Below are 23885 nucleotides of genomic sequence, written 5' to 3' on the forward strand. Positions count from 1 at the left end.
AATATGCAATTTTTCTGCATATATTTTAAAAACAAGGTTTCTGTCATCTTTTGTTCCAAAAGGTAGGGTGTAGTAATAAATTAATGCTAATAAATTTCTATCTCTTCTACCAGAGCTTCCACATATTTCAAAATAGACATTGAAACTGAAGAGAAAACTCAATTAAGATTGTCATCTAATCTTTAAAGCAGAATATAGGCATATTGTTTAATTTATTGCTGTGTTGGAAAGCAGACTGACTTGCTTCTGTTTTGCAATCCTGTCATGTACATTCCAAACAAGTGATGATCCAAAGCTAAATTCTGGATTCCTTAAAATATAGAGCACATTTTCAAGTGCATAAACTAAGCATACTCTCAGCTTAAAAAGCTGCAGAAGCCTTTTCTGACCTGTTTGTATCAAAACAGGAAGGGTGGCATGTGAAGATGGAAACCCCTTGAGTAACACAGGTTCTATTTACATAAAAGAGGTGAAAGGATGGAGCTCATACAGTTGTCTTCCAAAGGAAAGAAATAAATACAAGGGCCAGCTGGTTTTGCTGGCAGATCATGTAGGGGAAATGTAGAAGAAATAGACACTACTGTGCTTCTCCTGGAGTGATGTTGCAAGTGGATGGGGACTGTTAGGAAATATAGCAGCTGAGTTTCATTCATTTGGATGACATCTGGTTTAACTGTCTGTTGTGTAACTAAATGGTTAAACATGCTTATCTTACCATTGAGACTTTATTGAAACTGAAAAAAACTGAAAAAATTGAGAATTTCTTAACTGATGGCAAGATTTAAAAAAATCTTACTCATTCTTTCAAATATTACTCATGCTATAATGTCAAAAAAGGTTTTTCTCTTTTTTTTAAAATATTTTTAAGCTTTCACAGTAACTCAAGAGTACACAAAAGTATACCAAAAATAAAGCTAATAATTTTGTTGCTGTGCTGTTTTGTGAGATGGATGGTGGCCTTATTTGTAAAATAACTGTTCACAATTTTAAATAATATTTGGCAGCATTGTTATAGTATCTTCTGTTCTCTAGAGGGTACACTTCCAGCTGCCCAAAGGCACCAGTAATAAGCACCACTTGCCAGGGATATTACAGCCAAAAAACCCAGTTTAGACATAAAACAGCATCCAAATGTGGATTTAAGTGACAATCCTATTTGTCACCAGCACTGCAGTAATTTGGGGGGAAATGCACATTGACTGGCATGTATGTTGATTTATAGTGAATTTCACAATTTTGTTGCAGCCTTTTAACAATACTGAAGCTGCTAGAAAGTGCAAACCACCACTCCCCACCTCCCTCAAGATTCTCTTTCTTAAAAGGGCCCTATTGATGCTGGGAGGTTTATATATATATTAGTCCCCTAAATGACTGCTTCAGTCAGGCTTCAATGGAATGTCACAGAAAACTAGAAGCTGTTTCTTGTTGAAAGTAATTTGCACCAGCCAAGACTGCCCACGGCTGACTGACCCACACTGAGTATTTCTTAAAACTGGATGAGCAATGCATGCTGTTTCCAGTCATTTTGTTTTACCAGAAAAATGCATGAAGAGGCATCTTTCTACAATCCTTGTTTCTGGTTCAGAAAAGAAAGAAAAATAGTCAAAACCCACAAAAACACAAACAACCCACACAGATTGCTGCATAGGATGATGCAGAAGAGCACTGTCTTTTGAAGGACACTCTTGAGGTTTTCTGACCTGTGACTTGAAAGAAACCCACAGTATTTATTTCCTAATGCAGTCTTCTCTGAAGCAAAGTATTTCTCTTCCTTGATATCTGAGCTCAGCATTTAAGAAAAACAAATTCTTGGTTCACTTTCCTCCATGAATGAAGCACTGCTTCGTAGAATCATAAATTCTTTAATGCTGAGAAAGACCCCTAAGACCACTGAGTCCAGCCATTAACATAATACTGCCAGGTCCATCACTAAACCCTAAGTACCAACAACATCTACATGTTTTGCTTCATCCATTTACAGAGATTAAATTTATACAATTTTATCAAATAGTCACTCTGTTGCTGTTAAGAAAGACTATATACATCTCTTATTTTCTTATAGCGGGTGTATATCCTCTATAGCGAAAACAGCAGCAATCCTACATCTGTAATCTGTGTTATGTACTTTCTTGAGGACACAATGGTGGCCTTTAGGGGACACGTCAGCCTCAAATCCTCTCAAGATTCATGAGACAACAGTAGCTTTATTCCGTTCCATCATGCTCTAGGCAGCCAGTATGCTTTATGCCTGACTGAAACAGATGCAAGACATAATTATGCCAAGCAGACCTGCCTCCAAATCACCTTTCTTATTTTCTTCTGCATCCTGTTTTTACTGTGTCTGTTTCTTGCGGAGGCACGGGGGCAGCGTGCGGCAGGCGCACTGCTCAGCCTGTTGCCGTCGCCCCAGTGTCACGCTCACAGTCTCGAAGTGAAAGTGCTGCTGCTGCTTCCGCCCGAGGCATCTGCGGCTGGGACCTCCTTCCCAACAGCCCACACGGGAGCAGCGCTTGGATTCACACTGACTCACGGCTGTCACGCTGCGGCATCCTGACTGAGATTAAAAATAAGAAGTCGGGCGAGAGTTTGAAGGCTGCCTGTCAAACAGAGTGTGGCACAAACACTCTCCTCGCCTGAATGAGGGCTATGGAACACCGTTTCAATTCCCTCTCCGGATGAACCCCTCCCGGCCCCCACCGCGCCCCTCGCTCCATGTCCACCTCGCTCAGCAGCGTACGAGACCGAGCGAGGGAGAGAGTCGGGGAGTCCGCTCTGCCGGCTCGCCGCCGGGCCTGCTGCCCCCGCCCCTGCCCCCCCGGCAAGGCCACGGGGCTGCACACGCCTGGCGGGGCTCCGCTCACCCCGCCTGGCCCCCGGCACTCCCCGCCCCGTCACGGGTCCCGCCCGCCGCGGCTGCCGGAGACACCGGGCGACCTTGCCCGGGGCTTCCCCCGCCCGCCCCCAGTGCCGGGCAGCGGCCCAGGGCTCGGCGCGTTCCATTCCCCCCGCGTCACGGGGTGGGGGGCGCGTCGGAAGCCCTTTGCTCGCTCCAGAGGCGGGACACACACCGCCGTAGTGCCGGTGCCCGGTTAGGCGCGGTGACCCGACAAGCCCGAGCCAGGGAGACAGGGAGATAGCAGCGGGACGCCTCGGGACAGGGCGGCGCGGGGGGAGGGCGGAGTTGGTAGGTTCCGGAGGGGGCCGGCGAGTGCGGAGCGCGGGCGCCGCGGCTGTCAGTGAGCAGCGGCGGCGCCAGCGGGGACAAGCGCACCCGGAGAGAGGCGCTGCCTCGGGTTGCCGGAGCCGCCGCCTCGGGCTGCTGGAGGAGCCGCCGCCGTCGGGACCCGCCGCCCTCGCCCCGGGCCTCGCAGCGGCGCAGGGCGCGCTCCGGCGGGCGGCAGGTGCAGGGCGCGCCGTTGGAGGGAGGCGGCCGCGCCACCGCCTCGGCGATGCCGGCGGTGCAGAAAACGGTGTCCGAGATCCGCTCCCGCGCAGAGGGTAAGAGCCGCCCGCCTCTCCGCGCCGGCAGGGAGCGACCGGGGAGCCCGGCGGCGTTCCGGTGGGGTCTGCGCCGCCTTGCCGGGAGGGGGCGGTGGGAGCCGGTGTCGCGCCGCCGCCGCGCTCCTCACCCCCGTCTTCTGTCGTGCCGTGCGCCCCCGGTGGGGCTGCGGCGGCAGCGACCCCAGCCTGGGGCGTGAGCGGTGCCGGTGTTCTCCGGGAGGCCTCGTATTTATGGTGGTCTATATCCGGTGATCCCCGCGCAGCATTTTGCCCCTCAGCGGCGGTTTCGTTTTCCCCGTGGTGTGTGGCTGCTCGGCCCGCCAGCCCCAGGCGGCAGCGGGGGCTCATGGCCTGGGGTCCTCGGCCCGGGAATAAACCGGAATCACTCTTTTGTGTGTAACATGTGCGTGTGCGCTGATCATCAGAAATAAGCGTTTCTGATACACGGCTTGTGCCAGGAAGCTTCGGACAGCGCTGTAGTCTTGTCCCTAAGTGGATTTGTTTAACCTTAGGTAACGTGTCAGCAGCTGCTTTGTGAAAAGAATCATTGCCGTGGAATTACATTACTGTAAGCTTTTATGCAGAAGTAACGTTTGAAATCGTGGACCCCAAAGCAGCGGGATGTTGGGGCTGCCTGTGATTTTTAGTTGCTGTCGGTAACAATAACAATGTCCCGGTAATGGCATAAGTATTGAGGCAGTTGTGCTGGATTTATCCCCTTGTATGTAAGTTTCCTTGCTTAAACCATACATTCGGTTGATTTTTTCTTTTTTTAGCTTTGTTGTGCTTTGTTTGGTATAGGGGGGCAGAAACTTCCTCCCTGTATCTTTCTTCCATCTTCCAAACAAAAAATACTTTATTTAACTTCTGTGCAAAGAAAAGCACAAAGAATCATAGATTAGAAGTGGGCTGTTAGATTGATGTTCTTTTTCAGTTTTACCATGTTTATGCCTTCCTCCACCAGAAGTAGGTTTGTAGGAGGTCTGGCTCTGCCTCTGCCTAGGAAATGTTAGTGGCAAAGAAATAGAAGGATGTGCCTTTCTAAGAAGAAAGGGAGAAAGTGCATCCTTTCAGGAACACTTCTGAAATGTATTTACAACCAGAGCAGCAATCCTGTATACTCACAGTGATTAGTAGATGCATATAATGAGACTAGTTAAACATCCAATTTTTCAGTGCTTAATTTCAATTCCTTTTCACTTACCCTTGTTCCAGACAATTGGTTTTCACTGCAAGCTGAGTATTGCATAAATAAATTGGGAAAATTGATGCTCTCTTTAATGTTATCTAATTCTAGAACTCTTAATGGTTATTAATGGAATAAATGTGGTGTCCCTAAAGGTAACTGGCTATCTAAGATTTACAGTTGCAATAAAAGAAAAAAAAAAAAGTCTGGTTTATTTTTCAAAGTTGAATGACTGTGAAGCAGTTAAATACTGGGTTTAAGAAGAACCACTTTCTTTAGGACTGGCAGTAGGTATAAAGCATCTTTCAAGAAACTTAACTTTTGCAAAATGTCTAGATAGTTTTTTCATTACACCAGTTGAGTTGATTCTATATGACTCATACTGTACTTCACTGTATATATAGTACTACTCAAAAAAATTTAAAATCTGTTTTCTTAGTCTTATATTAATGTGACACTTTGTTTAGATATAATTCACACTGAAACCAACATCAGTTAGACTCTTTTTTTTTTGTTTTGAGAGGAGTGATTCCACGTTCAGTTACTCCATACATTTAGACTACATAGTTGCCATTGCTAAACTGCTCTTTATAAATGCTACTGTTTTCTAAAACAGAGAGCTCCAGCATTCTGCCCTGTATTTGACAGGGACATAAAGGAACTGTCAAACCCTAGTTCTGGCAACAGCCCAAGTCTCTTAGATAAGCACTATGCCAAGTGATGATAAAGCTTCTTTCAGAGAACTCTGCCAAAGAGTTCTTACCCTAGTGCAGAGTTGTTACTGGCTGGGTCCCTCTGTGTTCTTGGAACACTGGTAATACTGTAATCACAAACAGCAGCTTCCATGACTTCTGTCATGGTATGGACCATTCCTTAGCCTAAGACTTGTGGGGGTCTGACAGACACTATTACTTGCCTTATTCTAGAAATTTTGTATTGTATCTTTGGGCTTAAAATCTCACTTTGCTCTCCTGTCACTGCAGCAACTAATTCCTGCTTCAGAGACCTTTTCCATGGATCATAAACTACCTTACCAGATTGGACTGTCTTGAGCACCATCTCAGAAAGACCTAAGCTCTCTCTCACATGAAGAGATAGTGATAATGTTATTAGAAAAAATCAGGTGTTGTGCTCAGGGGAAACCAACTGACTCAGAACTGTCAGAATGATGTGCACATGTAGCATTCCCAGGAAGTGGTCAACAGTTGCATAGAGGAATTGATACTACAGTCTGTAAATTATTGCAAAATAAAAATTTAGGTGTTTTAGGGTCTGCAAGCCAACATATTACCTGCACAGAGAAAAGAATCTGAGCAAAAAAAACCCTGGTTTTCTGCCATTTTTCCAAACCTCTGCAAATTCTTCATGGCTGATGAAGGATAACCAAGCATGCTTATAACCATGTTTTATTAGGTTTTTGTGTCTGTTATCCTGTTGCAAGAAATAGGTGCTGCTTACCATTCTGAAGTGGTATGGGTATGAATAAAGTCTCTCTCAAGGCATAGAAGATCTGGCCTTCTTAAAAAATATAGGAAATTGGTGTCATGTATTCTGCAATTGCAAAACACAAGGGGGATCTTTGAGTAGTGTGGCCTACATAAAGCTTTATTAAATACAGTAACTAACTGTGGTTATTTTAGCTATATATAGCTTCACAGTTAATATATGCATCGATTAAATAATATGAAATTGGATCATTCAAGTAATTACATTTCTTTTGAGAGGTTCTGGGAAAGTGGAATTGTTCTTCTCAAGTCTTATTAGGGTTCTCTGAAGATTGAAGTAATAATCCTTTTCCTCTGTGTGTTGGTGGAGTTCAGGGAACTATATCAGGTCATTGAGAAAGGGTAGAGAGTTGAGGTGCCATGATGCTGCCTACCAAAACTAGTAGGTAATAACTAGTTCTTGTTGGTGTTCTTGTACAAAATCTAGGTGAAGCTGAAGTGGGATAAGATGAAATGACTTTCACATGAAGAAAGAATATATTTTGAAATTCTGTAGTAGTCATCAGATTGTCTTCAGCAGACTACTGGTTTTTGTAGTGCCTAATGTACCCTTAGGTATTTCTGCTTATGGTCTTAAGGACTATCTAACATTTTACTGGATTTAGTGATCATTATATTCACTTGTGTCTGGGGTTTATTTGTGCCAAGTGTGTTTTGATCCCAGTGTTTCACAACAGGGAGAAATCTTGGTTTAGTTCTAGACAGGTTTGGCCATCTCAGTGGTACCAGCAGGTTCAAGTAGGTAATTTAAATTTTCTTCTGTGCTCTACTCCTCAGAATGACAGACTGTGTCAGGTTCCCAATGCCTATTCTGTCACTGAAGGTCTGTCATGGCTTTGCAACAAATAATTCTGAAGACACTTTCTTTTTCATAGTGATTCCATCTTTGAACTATGCCACGTGCTTCAGAAATACAAGCTGGCAGACAAAGTATTCTGGTATTGGCTGGGATAGACTTAGTTTTCTTCCTAGCAGCAGATACAATGCTGCGTTTTGGATTTAGGTTGAGAATATTGTTGATAACGCACTGATGTTTCAATTGCTTCTGAGCAACACTTACACTAAATCAAGGACTTGTTAGCATCTCAAACTGCCCTGCTAGGGAGGCTGGGATTTCAAAAGGTAAAGGAGGGGACACAGCCAGGGCACCTGCCTCCCAGCTGACCAAAGGATATCCCAGACCTTTTGGTATTGTGCTGAACAGCAAAACTGGGGAGAGTTGGCAGGGGGCTGGCAGCCTGCTGCTCAGGGACTGGATGGACAGCGGTTGGTGACAATTGGGCATCACTTGTTTTGTATGTTCTTTTATCATTGTTTTCCCTTATTTTTCTGTCCTATTAAGCTGTTTTCATCTCAGCCCATGAGTTTTACCTTTCTTTCTGATTCTCTGCCCCAGCACTTGGGGTAGGCAAGTGAGTGACTGTGTGGTGTTTAGCTGCCTGCCAGGTTAAACCACAGCACTTAGTTGTGTAAGAGGTTCTTGGCTACAGCATCAGCTTTCAAAGGTTTCGAAAGCTCTACTTAGAGAATTAAAAAGATATTTTTTTTTTATGATGAAGAGGACTGTATTAAAATCCTTTTGGCAATTTGGTTGAGGGTTTTCTTTCCCTTTATTTCCATTTTGTAGTATATTTGTATGTAACATTACAGTCTTGTAATGAAAATGAGACTGTTTTAAGGAATAAAAGCTGAAAGTCTTGAAAGTATCCTACCTAAAGAAAAAATTAGGGGATGGAATTAATTTTCATTGTTTTCTAATATAGAAACTTTTTAATCAAGACTGGTTTAGGAGGAGTTCCTGCAAATACTGAGTGTTTGAAGAGAGATGCTTCTTCCAAATTTATTGTTGGATCAAAATATGATCTTCAGTGGGTGCTCTTGTTGAAAGAAGCTCTAATTGGTTTGGGGGCGGTGTTTGTTTGTTTCATTGGTTCCTTATTTATTTGGAATTTTTTGTTATTGAAGATGTTATGGTTTTTTCACTGGGTTAGGCTGTGTGGTTCCTTGAGTATTTTGTTGGCACCTGTTAAGATGGACCAGTCTGCTAGGCTGGCTGTCCTTCCTTAGAAGAGACTTCTTGAGATAAATACTCAAGAATATGTGTGAATATGTGTGCCTTTCATTGGGTAAGGCAGGAAACAGAGAAATTGCAGAGGGTGAATGTAGTAGTGAGGGTTTCTTGTATCATAATAGAGCCTGTGAATTATGAATAGGAAATGGGATGAAATAAAAAGTTTCTGCTGAGCCTTTTCTCAGTCTGTGGAGACTCGACCTTGCAAAGTAGTGTCTGAAATGTATTTTGAATAGGTAAGAGGCAATATACTGTGCCAGTGGACTTGGCAAATGGCTTGGGTTTTGCCTAATGTGTTTGCAAGCATTTATAGAACATGCTAGAAATAAGCATTAAGTTTTCATGTACAGCCCTAATTATCCTTGACATGCTATACATTCTGATGTAATCAGTTGCATTATAACATAGGGGTTTTCAGTGTCTTTTCCTCATTCTCATACAGAATGAGCAGTGTATTTTTAACAAGCAACTTTATACACATATTGTTGGTAGCATGTTAAAACTTTATGCTGGTTGATTTGTGCTATATCTGTTGGTACTTTACAAGCTCCAGCTTGAAGACTGCTTAGGCCTGTTGTCAGCAATGTAGTGGCAGATGGTTGACAAAACATTGGTGAAAAGCCTTGGGAGAGAAGTATACATTGGTGTCCCCTTTTGCAGTTGAAAGTTGGGATGCAGGCTGGCACAAGATACCTCATAGTCCCTGGAAGAATATACAGAAATCTCAACTTTCACTGGCTAGTGGAGGCAGGTGTTGGGAATGTCAGTGAGTCTAATAAAACTATTTCAAATTAAGCACACACAAAATAAGGAATATACTGACGCCACGTCTCTGGGAATAATCTGGCTACTGTCACAAAGAAAATCTGGACCAAGTGAAGGAATCTCATTAACCACTGAGAACAACCAATTAAGATTAACCAGCTTAATGGCCTTGACTTCTAATGATCACATCCTTCCAGCTCAAGACTGGTCCATCACAATGAGCACAAATCAAGCCAAGGTGGCAGAAGCACTGGATGAAGCAAAGCATTTGATACCGTCCCCCACAATATCCTTGTCTCTAGAGACGCATGGATTTGATGGATTGACCACCCAGTGGATAAAGAAATGGCTGAATGGTTGCATTCCAAGAATTGCAGTCAACAGCTCAGTGGAAAGCAGTGACAACTTGCATTCCTTAGGGGTCAGTATGAGAGCTGACTTTTTTCACATCTTTGTCAGTGATTTGGACAGTGAGATTGAGTGATCCCTCAGCAAGTCTGCTAACAATGCCAGGCTGTGTGATGCAGCTGGCATGCTGGAGGAAAGGGATGCCATCCAGAGGCACCTTTAGAGGTGGCCTGTGTGAACCTCATGAAGTTCAGCTAGGCTAAGTGCAAGGTCCTGCATCTGGGTCAGGGCAATTCCAAGCACAAATGCAGGTTGTGTGGAGAATGGATTGACAGCAGCCCTGAGGAGAGGGACTTGGGGGTGTCGGTGGGAGAGAGGCTCCACAGGATTTTACAGTGTGCATTTGGAACCCTGACAGCAAATCACATCCTGGGCTGCATCAAAGTGTACCAGCAGGTCTAGGTGTCAGCACCTTGATGGCAGATGGATTTAGTGGTAAAATCACAGCCTACCTGGGGTTAACCTGGTGAGTGCCTTATAGATGCAATTCTTGTTCTCCTTCAGATGCAACAGCAGAAAGATGGTGACTGAGAAGGGTGGTGCCTCTAGACTGCATGCTGCAGGGAACCTGGAAACAAAAGACAGAATAGGATGCAGTAAACAGTGTCTGCTCCCCTTATCAATCTCTACTGATAAGATCAGCTTTCAGGAACCCCAGGTTCCTGATACCGGTTGCAAAGTCTGAAACAAAAAAGACTTACCTTGGTGGAGAATGATCAGTTTAGGAAACAGTTAAACAGGCAGTACAAGAATCTGTGGATCTAATAAGATGCAGAGGCAGCTGGCAGGTGTCACAGTTATGTCACTCCCAGTGATCTTTGCAATGTAAGGAGGGTCTGTAGGGTGTGTAGGTTTTTCCTGAGCATCTTGAATATATGAAAAAGACTTTTTTATTTTTTCACGGGTCATTACCGGTGAGAAATGCAAATACATTGAGTTCACATCCACAATAAATGTCCTTTTGTCTCATGAAGTGCCTTGAATCTTGTGTAAGTAAATTTATTTATATAGAAAATCATTTTTATATATTTATATGAAAAATCATGCTGTGTTTTTACAGGCTATGAGAAGACAGAGGATGTTTCAGAGAAGACTTCCCTAGCTGATCAAGAGGAAGTGAGAACTATATTCATCAATCAGCCTCAGCTAACCAAATTCTGCAATAATCATGTCAGGTATTAACAAAAACACTAGAACATTGCATGCTGAATAGCAGAATTGGAAAGGTTTCATTTATTCTATTTCTGTCATTTCTACTGGCCACCAAGGACAGTCTCAGAAACTGGAGGGAGGAATGAAGTTAAATGAGACAAGTAAGCTGTTTTACAAACCTGACCTTCTGCATTTTTAAGAATGAAGTGGGGAAGATACAGGTGCTTTACCGCTGTACCATCAGTGTGTCCCTAGAGGATGGATTTGTTCTTCAGGTTTCAGTTCAGTTCGTCTTTGAACCTGTTCCTGGCAGCTGAATGCTGATGAAGATGTACTGTACTTGAGCACAGCATTGTTTGCACTTTGGAAACACTTGGCTTTTTCAGTCAGCTGGTCACAAGGATGCTGTGATTGCCTGTGAGACTAGTTTTCAGGTTCAGGCTTTAGGGACTTTGTTGATGGTTATGCTGGGTTTTTTGTTTGCTTTTGATAAATTTTAAGTCATACAGTAAATACTCAGAAGTAACGTGTGTAATGTGTGTTTAGATCTGATAACATCCTCACTTCTGTTGTTAAAATTCAAAGGAAATTAACAGCAAAGATACCTCTGTCCCAAATAGTAGGTGTGTTTTCTGAAGGTACCTTTGAGAATGTGCAGAAATTTTGTAGACATTGAGAATAATGTGGGGGGATTTTCCATGACCTTGAGAAACTTTATATGCTATTTCTTGGTGCAGCTTCTCCTGTCTTTTGCTCGCTTGCAGAGTAGAGGGCTTTTGTGGGATACATTCATTCCCCCCTTATTTTGACAGTTTTATGCAAGGTCAAAGTAAATATGACTGATTTAAAAATAAGTTAAAATATTCTTACAAGTCTTTTGCCTAAAAGTTTTTGGCATGATTGTTTTTGCATATATTGTTTTAGAACCTTAGATGGTTGGTGGTCTCTTCTTAAAAGATGTAAAAGGCTGTCAGAGAGATGGGAGCTGAAACATTTTGTGAGGATGGCTTAGCAGAGATTTTTTTGCGAAGATAAATTTTATTCTCTTCTTCCAGCCTAGCAAAAGCACACTTAATATCCAATATTTATCAGTTTAGAATCAAAAAGCAAACAGTTTTATTTGGAAGCTTGTATAACTGAGAGGGAAAGAATACATTTGAAGAAATTTTTGTTCTGTAATAATAGCATGTGTTTTTGTCTCTTCCTCTCAGCACTGCAAAGTACAACATAATCACATTCCTGCCAAGGTTCCTTTATTCCCAGTTCAGAAGAGCTGCTAATGCATTTTTTCTTTTTATTGCATTGCTTCAGGTAAGATCAACAATAGATTCTAATGTTTTAAACTTGATAAGAGACCATTTATATTGTAGACAGAGATACTGAGATACTTGAGGTTGCTGTACTGTTCTTTCCAAGCTAGCTGGCCTTTCAGAACAGCTGTATCATGTAGACATATCTTTAATAAAATGCTTGGGTTTGTGGCTTTCTTGCTCCTTGGAGATAAGAAAATGCACACAAATATTTTTCTGTAAAGCAGGTTAAGTATAGCTGAAATTCTGTTGTGTCAAAAAGACTTATGAGAAGAAAATTCCATTTAAAAATATTTGGCATACACACAAAACTGTTACCTGTAGTTGGCATTTCTTCTAGAGGGTAATGTTTAAAAACATACTGAACTATATGAACAAAAACCTAAATTGGAAAGTTTAGTTGTATTTTATAAATGCGTATTTTAATTCAATTTGAAACACAGAAAAGGAAGGTGAATATTCTGCAAACACTAAACCTTTGGAAATAGTACTATTGAACATTGTACTGCTTGAAGTGCAGATGTTCCTTTATTGTATCAGCTGCTTTTGAGTTGAAGACTATAAAGCTCTCTTGGAAATAATTAACACTGTGCTAAAAAGTGAATTCACGTGTCTTTATTTGCCCAGAAAGTACTGTTTCTTGTATTTAAAATATTTTCAACCAGCAATGCAAAATATTTTTTCTCTTTCTTTTTTAATAGCAAATACCAGATGTATCACCAACAGGCCGCTACACAACATTGGTTCCTCTCTTATTTATTTTAGCTGTAGCTGCAGTGAAGGAGATAATAGAGGATATTGTAAGTATTTAATAGCAATATTTTGTAAATAGCTATCATATTTTTCATTTATAATATTACAAAAATATTTCCTGGTTGTCAAATCCATGTCCCAGCATTTGATGCACTTCTTTATTTCTAATGTTCTAATGTTCCATAAAATCCTTAGTTTCACTGTTGTGACTTTTCATTGTTTTTTTTTAAACAGGGGAGTAGGCCTTTTCAGTTTATTTCCTGTTGCTCTAGTCCAGTGCAATTAACTGTTTGTGTTTCCTAAATGCTAGCATTTTCCTGGTGCTAAGTGTGATCTGGTGACTCCTGATGGCCAGGAAAAGAGAGAATTGGTCCTTGTTAGGCACCTATGCTAGGCTTTGTTAGGCTCTTTCTAGTCACTGTCTGTGGTAGTTGTTGTTTTGCTTTCTTCCTGCATTGAAAGAAAACTTTAAAAGAGGTGGGACATTGTCAACACAGAAGCATCCATTCTGATTTATTTTATTTTGAGAGAGAGAGGAATTTCAGTCTCTGTTTCACTTTATACAAAAGACCTTGGGGTTTTCTAAGTACCTTCTTGCCTTCTCTTCACTAAAAATATATGATAGAAATCTGTCTCTCTAACTTGCTTAAAATAATTAAGTCTTTTAATTGATGTATTTTGTATCTAAGGGATTAAAGTAGTCTTAATTATTTACCAAATCACTCCATTTGCTAAGAATTTCTTTATCTGCTTTTGTTTTATTTTAGTTCTGCAGGTATGTTAGAAGGACAGGACATGTATGTCCTGTGTGTCATGACACAGCAGTCATAGAGGAATAGTGGAATTGTCCACTAGAGGAATAGTGTTCCTGTTTGTGGACTCTTCTCTTTGAGTTTTGGAAAGGGTTGCAGGTAGTGTAGTCATTCCTTGCACACAAGTAGTAAGCTGCCTGTGAGCACCAGATTTATTGTATTTGAGCAGAATTACAATGTGTGTGCAGAAACATGACCAAAGGGAAGAGTGATGAGCTGCAAAGGAGGTTTGGAATGGAGAGTGGTTGGTCCCATGCTGTCTTTATTGATTGGTTTTCTCCTCAGTTACCTCTATGAATGGATGGTGGGCAAGATATTGGCTCCCTAGATTCTATGAAGCTCCTAGATCACAGAGTTAAGTGGTCCTGCAAGACACAATGAGTTTTATATTAAATAGTTTTCTTCTATTTGGCATTTCTAGTTTTTTCTGCCTTACAGTCAGCTTCTCCTTAAATGCCTTTGTTGCTTTCTCTTTACATAAACAAAACCCCTTTTAAAAAAGCCATTAAATCAATTCATGTTCTTCTAGATATTTTTAACCATTCTGCTGTTAATGCTTACAGACTTACACCATCTGTCAGTGTCTAGGCAAATATAAAACTGAAGCTGCTGCTACTGTACAGAGTGTCCTTTTTAAAATTGTCTCATCCAGTTGCTTTTTTTTTGTTATTTATTTCTACCATTTGCTCTTTGTAACTTGAAGTGTACAGTTTGGTGTGGCAGGGGAGAAAGACAGGCATCAGGTATAGTGGGTTTTGCATATATCAGCTAAATAAAGTTCTCATTACAAATGCTACAGAGATACCTAAAACCAATACAGCTGTAGTATTTTTTTTTCTGAGAAAGCCGACCACTTTCTGCATAGTAAAATATTCAAAGTGTTTTCTTTTAACCTTCATTATTTCTCAGGTTTTTTACACAGGGAAATATCTAGGATCTCAATGAATGGTAATCTTCATCTAATATTAAAGCTTTTGGATGGAAACCTTTTATAATGATAACAACAAATACACTTGTCAAAATAATACTTTCAGCTCAAGAACCAAATGTTTCTCTTTCTGGAATGAAATGCCAAGAGAAAGACGTTAGCACAAGATACTATTCATGAAGAGCATGTGTTTTCCATGTATGCTTCAAAGGTGCTAGCAAGATTTGTGACATGCAGTGTTAGATTGTCAACTGTTTCCAATAATTTTCATCTCTCACACCTCAGAAAGCACTGGATATTAGCCTTTTCAAAATGGAGGAGATTCACCCTGTGGGCAAATAGACACCTGCTATGGTCAAGTTAGGCTTTCCCTTTGACAAAGGTTATTCATCTGTACAGTCAGCCATCTTTTTGAAAGGAGAATCTGCTGGTTATCTATGAAAATCTAGTAAAAACAATATTTCAGTTTTTTAAAGTTACAAGGTGGCCTTTTAAGAGCTGCGAGCTCAGAGTCAAATCAACATTTTATTGGCAATAAATCACTCAAGCATCTTGACCTATTTTTCTTCCATTTTACAAGATTGCTTCTGATTTTGTTTGCATCACAAAGGCATGAATTGTGAACATCTGTTTAAAAAGTGTACTTAAACCAGTTACTTCTACTTAAATTAATTTTCTAAAACATGTTCCTGCTCAGAAAAAACTGTGTTCATGATTCCTAAATAGTGGGTTTAAACTAGTGCTCTCCTAAGCTTTTTTGTGTCTTGAGTCTGGTCATACCTTGAAAATGCTGGCTGTTAAAAGCTGTATCAAAAGATTACTGTCAAAAGATGTCTCACAGCTATATTAAAACTGAGGGGCATCATTGTCTCTTTGGTGGGGGTGGTGCTGTTGATTTTTTGTTTGTTTGTCTGTTACTGTTGTTGAAGTCTGCAGGCAGCTTTGTGGAAGTGGAGTCATTATGTTTACACAGTCATTTTAACTTCAGATGTCTGTATGAGACCCTCAGATGAGGAATTGTTCCATGATCTTTGCTGTAGTAGAGTCAGTTCCAGGAAAGGGCAAGGTTACAGCATTGAAATGCAGCAGTTCCTTATGTAAGGAACTTGTCCAGGGAGAGATTGCCCACATGAAAGGATATTTTAGTCCAGTATAATTAGCCGGGAACTGGATGTGACTTTCCTGATGTTCATAACTATGCAAGTAAATAATAGTCCTGTTTAAATACTTATGTGGTTTAGTGAATAGATGAGGAGGAGGGGCTAATAGATGGGGGTTTTATTAGAAGTATGAAAGCTTTATCTTATCAACAAAAGCCTTTAACCACTCTGCATTTTTTAATTTAGAAAAGACATAAAGCTGATAATGCGGTGAACAAGAAACAGACTCAAGGTAGGAAATTTTTTTAACCTTTTTTTGGGGGGCGGGATGTTGAATTTTTGCACGTGGTAGTAATACAACTTGATCTGCTGACATAATTGAGTGGGAAATCACATGTGCAGATTACTTCAAAATTTCTAATGTAAACAGTTGAACTAATAATTTGCAGTGATGTTAGCTCCACAAAATAGAATATGTTCTAGATTAAGGTTGTGAGGTTCCTAAGAAACTTGAGCATTTATTCATTTAGCACAGGTGATGCTGCCGCTATTAGAAGATTGTAGTCACCTGGATGTTTAATGAACCTACATTATAATTAAAAGTCTGCATTTCTGAGTACAAATATAATTTTTTTTTCAGCCAGCAATAGGATGGAAGCATCAGAAAAATAATAGAACTGTCTTTCTATGCTGCTTCAAAACTGTGGATAAAGACTAATGGAGTTATTTTGGGTTTGAGTTGTTGGGTTTCTTTAATTAAATCAATGTAACTGTTTGATTAGAAATTATAGGATTCTTAGCCAGTTTACCCTAGCCAACATATTGGCATGTGGTTTGTTTAATATATTTTGATAAAGAAAAGTGTTATAAAACTGGGATTATTTTATCTCAGAAAGTGAAGAACGTACTAGTATATTCTAAACATGCTTGTCAGGTAGTATGTCAAAATTTAGGTTCCTGCTTTGCTGCTCTTCAGCTTTACACGTTACTTGTTCTGAGGTAGACCTGTCTTGATGGTACTAGTCCTGTTTTTGTAAACAGGAGGAGGAATGAGTGTCATGTGAATTTGATTCCAAAAAATATGAAAAATACCACAAAGAGAAAAATTTTACATGGAATCCTTTTAAATATATAATAAAAATAACCATTATTTTTTTAGAGAGAAATGTAGTCATCACTTAAAAAAATTGTGTAGCGCTGCTAAGTACTGGAATCATAAATTTTAAAGCCTACCTAAATTGTATGAAAATCTTTTCTGTAAAATTTAGGGGCCTGGGAGGGCAAGATAGGTCAGGAAACTACTGAGCATGTAGAGACTACTGAGCTCAATAGCAGGTATGGAGACATTAGGATGGGGAAAAAAACCATTGACTGAAATCACAGAAATGGAAATCTCCAGAGGCCTGGAGAAACAGGTAACCTATTAGCAATACATAAAAAACAAAGGAAGATTTAATATTGACATCCAAAATTCTTTCATCAACCACTCATAGCTATTGAGATTACAAACAACAGTTTTGGTTGCAGTGAAATCTTAAAATGCATTTTCGATTTTTCTTTTTGTCCAGAGTGTACAAAGTTTTAATAAAAGGCTCATTTTACTCTATTTTCTGACTCTTCTTCTTGGTTACCTTTCATCAGGGTCTTTGTTAATTGTTCCTAGGATTCCTTAATGTTCCATGCATGCAGAAGAGTATCTGGGAAGTTAAATGTGTGATGAGGATAAGTAAAATATTGCTCGCACTGAGAAACACATTTCTTAAGCTCATGCAGGATTCACATATGTGCAGCATTGATCCTATCATCCTGACAAATCAATTTTTAAATGTATTGTCAAGTACAATCTATTGTCAAAGCAAGAATTAAAAACTTAATCAGTATGATACTCTCTTCATTTATTTCATGTATTCAGCAGTTCTGTGACCCTGAAAAGCAGCTATGTGCATAGTACATTGTATATGCAGCTCCACCTTTGCTTGCCTTTTAAACACACGGAATTGTTAGTGAAATGGCATGAGCATGTGTAGATTCTGTATATGGGTCCCCATTCAACTTTCTGATCCTAAATGATGATCTGTATCTCAGTTAGCCGTAAGTAATTAACTTTCTAAAAGTTTACTATGAGAAAACCTTTTGTAAAGGATTTGGATGTATTGGGCTGCAAGTGGGATAGTTTTTTGTTACCTCAGGCTGCATACATATATGATACAGGAGGACACCATCAGACATTCTGACAGGATGAAATCTGCATTTCTGTAGTGTGGTGAAATAGCCTTCTGTAGGGCAGATGGAAAATGCTTTTGAAAATTCGTTGTTAGAAAGAGCTGAGAAGTGGGAGATACAAATGAGAAAGTCAGGCTGCAGAAAACTTTATGGTGCATGTATTCTAACCATTATATAAAAGGTGCATAACACCACTTCTTTTTTTGTTCTCATAAGAAAATGGATTTCACTGAATGTTAGTGTGTGTTAATTGTCCTTAAAAGCTTACCAGATCAAGCTAGGGTTAGAGTCCTCTTGAGATTTCAGGTCGCTCAGCATGTTTTCATGAGTTTGACTCATCTGTTTTTGAGCTGATTTTAACCAGTTAAACCAGCAAGAAACGAATCCAGAAAGAAAAAATGATGGTGTCCTACGGACACAAATGGAGTGGATTAAACTGGCTCAACAAAGAGCCCAGCAGACCCTGGGGCACCAAGCACAAGGCAGTGAGGGCATGCACTTTGGCATAGGGTGACAGCAGGACAGGACATACCCTCTGCATCTAGAAGCCCCTTCTTACAAAGCCACTGGCCACATCTGGTGGCTTACTTATATTTCAGACCTGCAGAGCTCCAGTAGCAGTTATTATACTGTAACTGATTGTGAAGTGTAGTTGTCTGGACTGCTGCAAGGTATATTTTTAATTCTTATCATTTCTTTCATCTGATTGGTGCCATGGCCCCATCAGTATTGCTGTATTATAAGCTGTATTGCTGACACAAGGGGATGGAAATAGGTAGTTGGCAGCACAATTATCAAATGCCTTGGGTTCCTTAGGACAGTGTTACAACCAGTCACCATGCTGAATCTGTAATTTTACCAGCGGAGGGAAATGGTTTGTCAGAATAGATTTTGTGTAATGATCAACTGGTTGGTGAGGCAGTCATTAGAATGTCTTGCTTGCTGTCAGAAAGGGAGTCTGCCCCATCTACCATTGCCCTGAGCATATCAATACTAATAAATTTGGGGGAAGGAAGGGGAAGACTTACTAAGCAGGTTAAGTAATGGTTGCAAATATCGTTTTGATACACAAGAAGAGGAGTCAGTCAGGACATAACCTCCAAGACTTAAATGTAAAGGCCATGTGTAACCCCAGATTTTGATCCACTTGTTTGAAGTCAGCATGCTCTTGTGTAAGAATTTGGTCCTGATTCGGAACTGAAGCTTCCTGATGGTTTGAAACCTGGAAAACACAGTGAAAGGGAGAACCCCTGAAGTTATCTATTGATACATAGCAACATGTTTCTTTTTTTTTTTTTTTTCCACATCCATCTTCAGTAAGTGGGGCTAAAAAACCATTGCCTTTATTATTCTCTGAAAATACAATCTTTGAAGTAACTGGCAGCAAAGCATGGTTTTTTGTATCATAATAGTAACACGTAAAACTAGAATAGTAGAATGTGGTTGCAATATTAATTGTTACTACCAGGGAAAAACTATACTAAATACTACTCTAAATAGCATGGGGTATTTTCAGGATATTTGTGGAGGAGGTGACTGCACTGATCCTTAAGTTCTCTGATATGCCAATAACAGCAGAAGAGATAAACTATAGTAAGCCTCCTGGCACTTTGGATGAATATTGAATATATTCCTCTCACCACCCCAATAATTTCAAAACTTTTTATCTTCAGAACTTTTTTATTCTAATTACTGATTTATTTTGGAAAACACATTATCATAAAATCTATATCAGATTTATTTGTTTCTCAAGCCCTGTAAAATGTTCTCATTGACTTTGTAATAAGATTCAATGGCACAAAAACTATTATTAAGAATGTGTGCTATATGTTTGAAATGCTTGATCCGAATTCATAGAAACAAGGCATGCTTTAAAATATTGTGTAAATGAGATGTGTCTGTATGGCTTTTCATAAGAAATCTAGCACATGCCTGTATACTGCAATTAGATTGTACAACTGGAAAAGTCTTTATTTTTTTCCTTTTCTTTTAGTACTACGAAATGGTGCCTGGGAGATTGTCCACTGGGAAAAGGTGTGTGTCTTTATTGGTCACTTTTATAGCATAAAACATATTTAATATTTGTTTTATTTCTCCATGTAATTTTTAATGATAAATAATAACTGGTATCATGGGAAATGTATAATCTCTTGTATTTTTTTTTCTTTGTTGGTATTTGTCTCTCAAAATGTACTTTAAAGTCAAGTCAGTTTTGATGGCATGAGTTCAAGCTGGTCAAGGTCAGTGGAAATAAGCTGAATAATATGATGGCTGTGGCAAAATGACTCACTTCCTTAGTATAATGTGGTTTGCCAAGGCAGAAACTTCTTTATGGAAACTAGTTACTTCCTGTATTTGTTGAACTTCATCACCTTAAATCATGAGAACTTTTAAAGGCGTATATGCAGTGGTTAGGAAGGGACTCTTAAAGGTATCTTTCAAGAACTAAATGTTATACCTGAAAACTTGAAGAAAATTTGACCCACCGTAATTTGGGGGCAAGGTTCAGATGAAATTGGCTTATGCCTTTGAAGAAGCAAGGATATAGTGTTATGCAAGAAAACTGTGGTCTTAGGTGAGATTAATTTCTTCTTTAACTCAACTTCAATCTTTCAGTAAAGTATTTTACAAAACCAGCAAAATTAAAGAACTGCATAGAGAAGGCTATTAAAGATAAGGTTTATTTAGCTAATTAGACTTCTTAAAGATTAGATTTCCAAAAAGTTGCAGTAACTTTTGACAGAACTTCGGCTGTACAATCTAACTTCTCTAAGTGTGTGAGTTTCTAACAATCTTGCTAGCAAATTCAGCAGGTAAATATTTAATGTGCTTAAAACAAGGGTATAATACATTTTGTTTGAGACCATTAACCAATTCCCAGTTTTCTTTCAGGTAGATGTTGGAGATATAGTTATAATAAAAGGCAAAGAGTATATACCTGCTGACACTGTACTGCTCTCATCAAGGTAGAGATGCCCACTGATACTTATAGTGTAGAGGCTGGTTTCTCTACCCTGCATTTATTTATTTATTTGTGATTGCTCCAAGGAAATAAAGAATAAACAAAAGTGCTGCTGTTCTGAAGTGTAGTTTGGTGTTCATTTGGTCATTTATCATTTAAAGCAATGGGGTTTTTTTTAAACTGTGACAATTAGAATTTTGAAATTACACTGGAATTCAATTTACTCCTAAGAAAAATGTTGTATGCTAATTTTATTGTTGGATATAATACAAAAAAGGCTGGTTCTCTTTCTAAAAATTGGACCTCAACTGCCATATTTAGCCATGTTGGCTTTTTGATATGTACCCAACAAATTTCATCCCATAAGTAAATCAAAATTGATGTATTGCAGGGAACAGAAATGGTTTCTAAATTATATAGTCTCCAGTTTGATAATTGAATCAGGGAAAAAAGTGAACATAAGAGGTGAATCATCAAATTAGTACTGTCTGAACACTCACTTTATTATCTAATATATATATATATATTATGATTAATTTCATTAGTTGGAAGCAAGACTTAATTTTTAGCATGTCGTGCTGTGACCCTTTTTACATGGACAATCAGAGATTGTTTATCATCATTTCCTTGGACAGTTTTATTTAAGAATTCCACATCTTAAGTGGGAGATGCACGTTTTTCAACATCTATTTGATCAGGTCAACAGACAATATATTCTAAGAATCCTTTCTAATGGATTTTACCTAAATGTGAATGTATTGTAATTTTTTTTTCCTGGCACAAACAGAAGTGTAATGTGTATGACAATGATTTAGGTATAAACCCTCTATGACCCCACTGAAGTTAATTAATCTACTCATTCCTACAAATAATAAAGTTAGGATTCTATGCATTTCTGTTGACAGGCTGTGATATAGAGTAGTATTGTTTCTCTGTCTTCCATTATATCTCAAAATTAAGTGCAACTATTTCTAAAACACTTCTAATAAATCATTATCAAGTGGAAAGTAGTTCCCAGAAAATACTGCAAATTTCCCTCAGTCTGTCTTCAGTGCAAGAGTAATTCATAACTTAGCTTGTGTTGAGTGTCCTCTGTAAACTTTTTACTTTGGTACATTGAGAAGCATTTACAAATTGTCCACCAAGATCTTCTTGCTTCACCAGCAAGAACTTTGCAGGCAATACACCAAGCAGCAAGGACACTTTTTCTATTGGCCTGGTAATAGCTTCTGTCATGGTAACCATTGTGTCTTGCAGTGGAAGAGATTACATCCTCTCAGAGGAGCTTCTTCATAATCTTCCTGAGTAATCCCCTAAATTTGAGTCTATTCTGAGATGTCTTCAGAGTTTTGCCCTTTCAGATTTGGAGGACATTGCATCACAGTTGTGGCTGACACACAGGAAAATACCAACTGCCTGAAAAGCCTACTTTGCAGTCCTTGTACCCCTAAAGGAATCTTGTATCATGAGTTGACAGTGAAAATAACAGTTAGCTGCTACTGGACTTGGTCAGGACTGTTTCCCCTTTGTTTAACCCCCCTTTAGTACCCTTATTAGAACACACTGTGTGTGACCCACTATGTGTGTCCAACTATTACTCACGTTGAATTTTCCTGTCAGCTTTTCGTCTAGGATCCAGTTTGCAGTGGGGACTCTTTGAATCACAATTGCTTTTCTAGGCCCAGTTCAGGCATTTCTTCCAGCTAAAACATCTTCCCTGGTTAAATTACTAGGATCCTCTTCCAGCCTTGCTTCCAGGAGAGAGCTCTGTACTACTACATGACCTCTAATTCTGCCTGCATACTGGCACGTGCTCTCCTCCATCTCTCATCTCCATGTGGCCATGTTTCTTCTGGAAGACTCTCATCAATTTTGCTTTCAGGTCTTCATTGATGCCCAGCTACATTTTAGGTTCCAAAAGCAATGTGAGTCTGTGGGCCTGATTTTAATTCAAACTAATAATACTGGATTTTTTTTACCAGCAATAGCAGCTTCTGAACAAAAAGAGGATCTTAATTATTTTACGAAACTGTAATCTCTTACAGTGAAGTACATAAACCTCTGAGATTTAAATCTGTATGGTTCTTGCTAGTTCAGTGTACACTGAAATTTGCAAAACTGGAAAAAATACAAAATAATTTTCAGCATGTCTGCATAGAAAAGGTGCTTGTTACCTGGCTCTTCAGAAAAGCTGTTGAAAAATTGGTTGTTGTGGCATTTATTTTCTTAATTGATGTATGGGGTGGCTGGAAACTTGGTGAGTTGAGAAATAAGCATAACACTTTTTTATGTTTACATACGATGTCAGTGTGTTCTGCAGCTTAAAGTTTGTGCCTTACAGTAAAATAAACCACTTGAGTAAAAATTAAAGTGTTCTAGCTCTTTTCTTTCTGACCTGATTAAAATAGATTTTGAAAAAATTGTCATCAGACATTTTAATTAACATGTATTGTTTGAATAATAATTTCAAACTCTGTCTTTTTGTCTTTGTTCATTTGTTTTGTTTTGTTGTTTTTTTTTTCCCTGTCACTTATTTTTCTGTTCTAATCATTTCAAACTGGGATGTGTAGGTGGCAGTAGGGGAAGTAGTGAAAGTGACCAATGGGGAACATCTCCCAGCTGATCTCATCAGTCTGTCTTCAAGGTTAGAATAAAGTAGTTGCACAGGATATGTGTATGTGGGTCCTCATATACCAAATAAAAATAACACTGCCATGTTGATAATCTTTGCTTTGCCATTCACCTTTCCCCAACAAAACCTACATACTTACAAAATTAGAAAGGGTTCTTTTATCAAATATAGATCATTAAAGTGAAAATACGCAATAACACTTCAAGAAGTTAAAATTGTTTCACTCCTCTTGGTTTTAACACCACCCCCATGAAATTTTATCAAACAAGTTGTCATTGAATAAACACAGTTAAACACCAGGTTAAATATATGTTTAAGCGGAATATACATGTTGCTACCAACTTGCTGTTTTCAGCAAAGAATATAGTTTAACATTGGTAGGACTGGTAGAGGACCCTCTGCACAAACTTGGATGTTGCACAATCTCTGCTGCATGTGGTGGCAAAAGCAGCATTGTTCTTGTGTATTGTGACAAACTGCATGTTTCTTAGACATGTCAGCTTTATGCTATTGTCTGCACTCTTACCACCGTTTGTTTTTTCCCTAAACAATCAATGGGCCTGCCTTGATCTAACAG

General features: G+C 39.3%; 1 protein-coding gene across 6 annotated transcripts in view; it reads left to right on the forward strand.

Annotated features, from left to right (window-relative positions):
- Positions 1-2942: 2942 nt before the first annotated feature.
- ATP8A1 (ATPase phospholipid transporting 8A1) overlaps positions 2943-23885 on the forward strand; it is a 95828-nt gene continuing 74885 nt past the window's right edge. The window contains exons 1-7 of one of the 6 annotated variants that reach the window (XM_030239043.2): positions 2943-3498; positions 10497-10611; positions 11800-11899; positions 12600-12698; positions 15738-15783; positions 19708-19748; positions 20607-20680. In XM_030239043.2, the coding sequence (XP_030094903.1) occupies positions 3450-3498; positions 10497-10611; positions 11800-11899; positions 12600-12698; positions 15738-15783; positions 19708-19748; positions 20607-20680 (524 nt within the window). In that variant the 5' untranslated portion in view covers positions 2943-3449. Of the gene's footprint in view, positions 3499-10496; positions 10612-11799; positions 11900-12599; positions 12699-15737; positions 15784-19707; positions 19749-20606; positions 20681-23246; positions 23321-23885 lie in introns of those variants that run through there. The other 5 variants (XM_030239045.2, XM_030239047.2, XM_050973638.1 and 2 more) reach the window with 5 other exon arrangements.

The sequence above is a fragment of the Serinus canaria genome, chromosome 4 (genome assembly GCF_022539315.1).
Source record: "Serinus canaria isolate serCan28SL12 chromosome 4, serCan2020, whole genome shotgun sequence".
In the NCBI taxonomy this organism is placed as follows: domain Eukaryota; kingdom Metazoa; phylum Chordata; class Aves; order Passeriformes; family Fringillidae; genus Serinus; species Serinus canaria.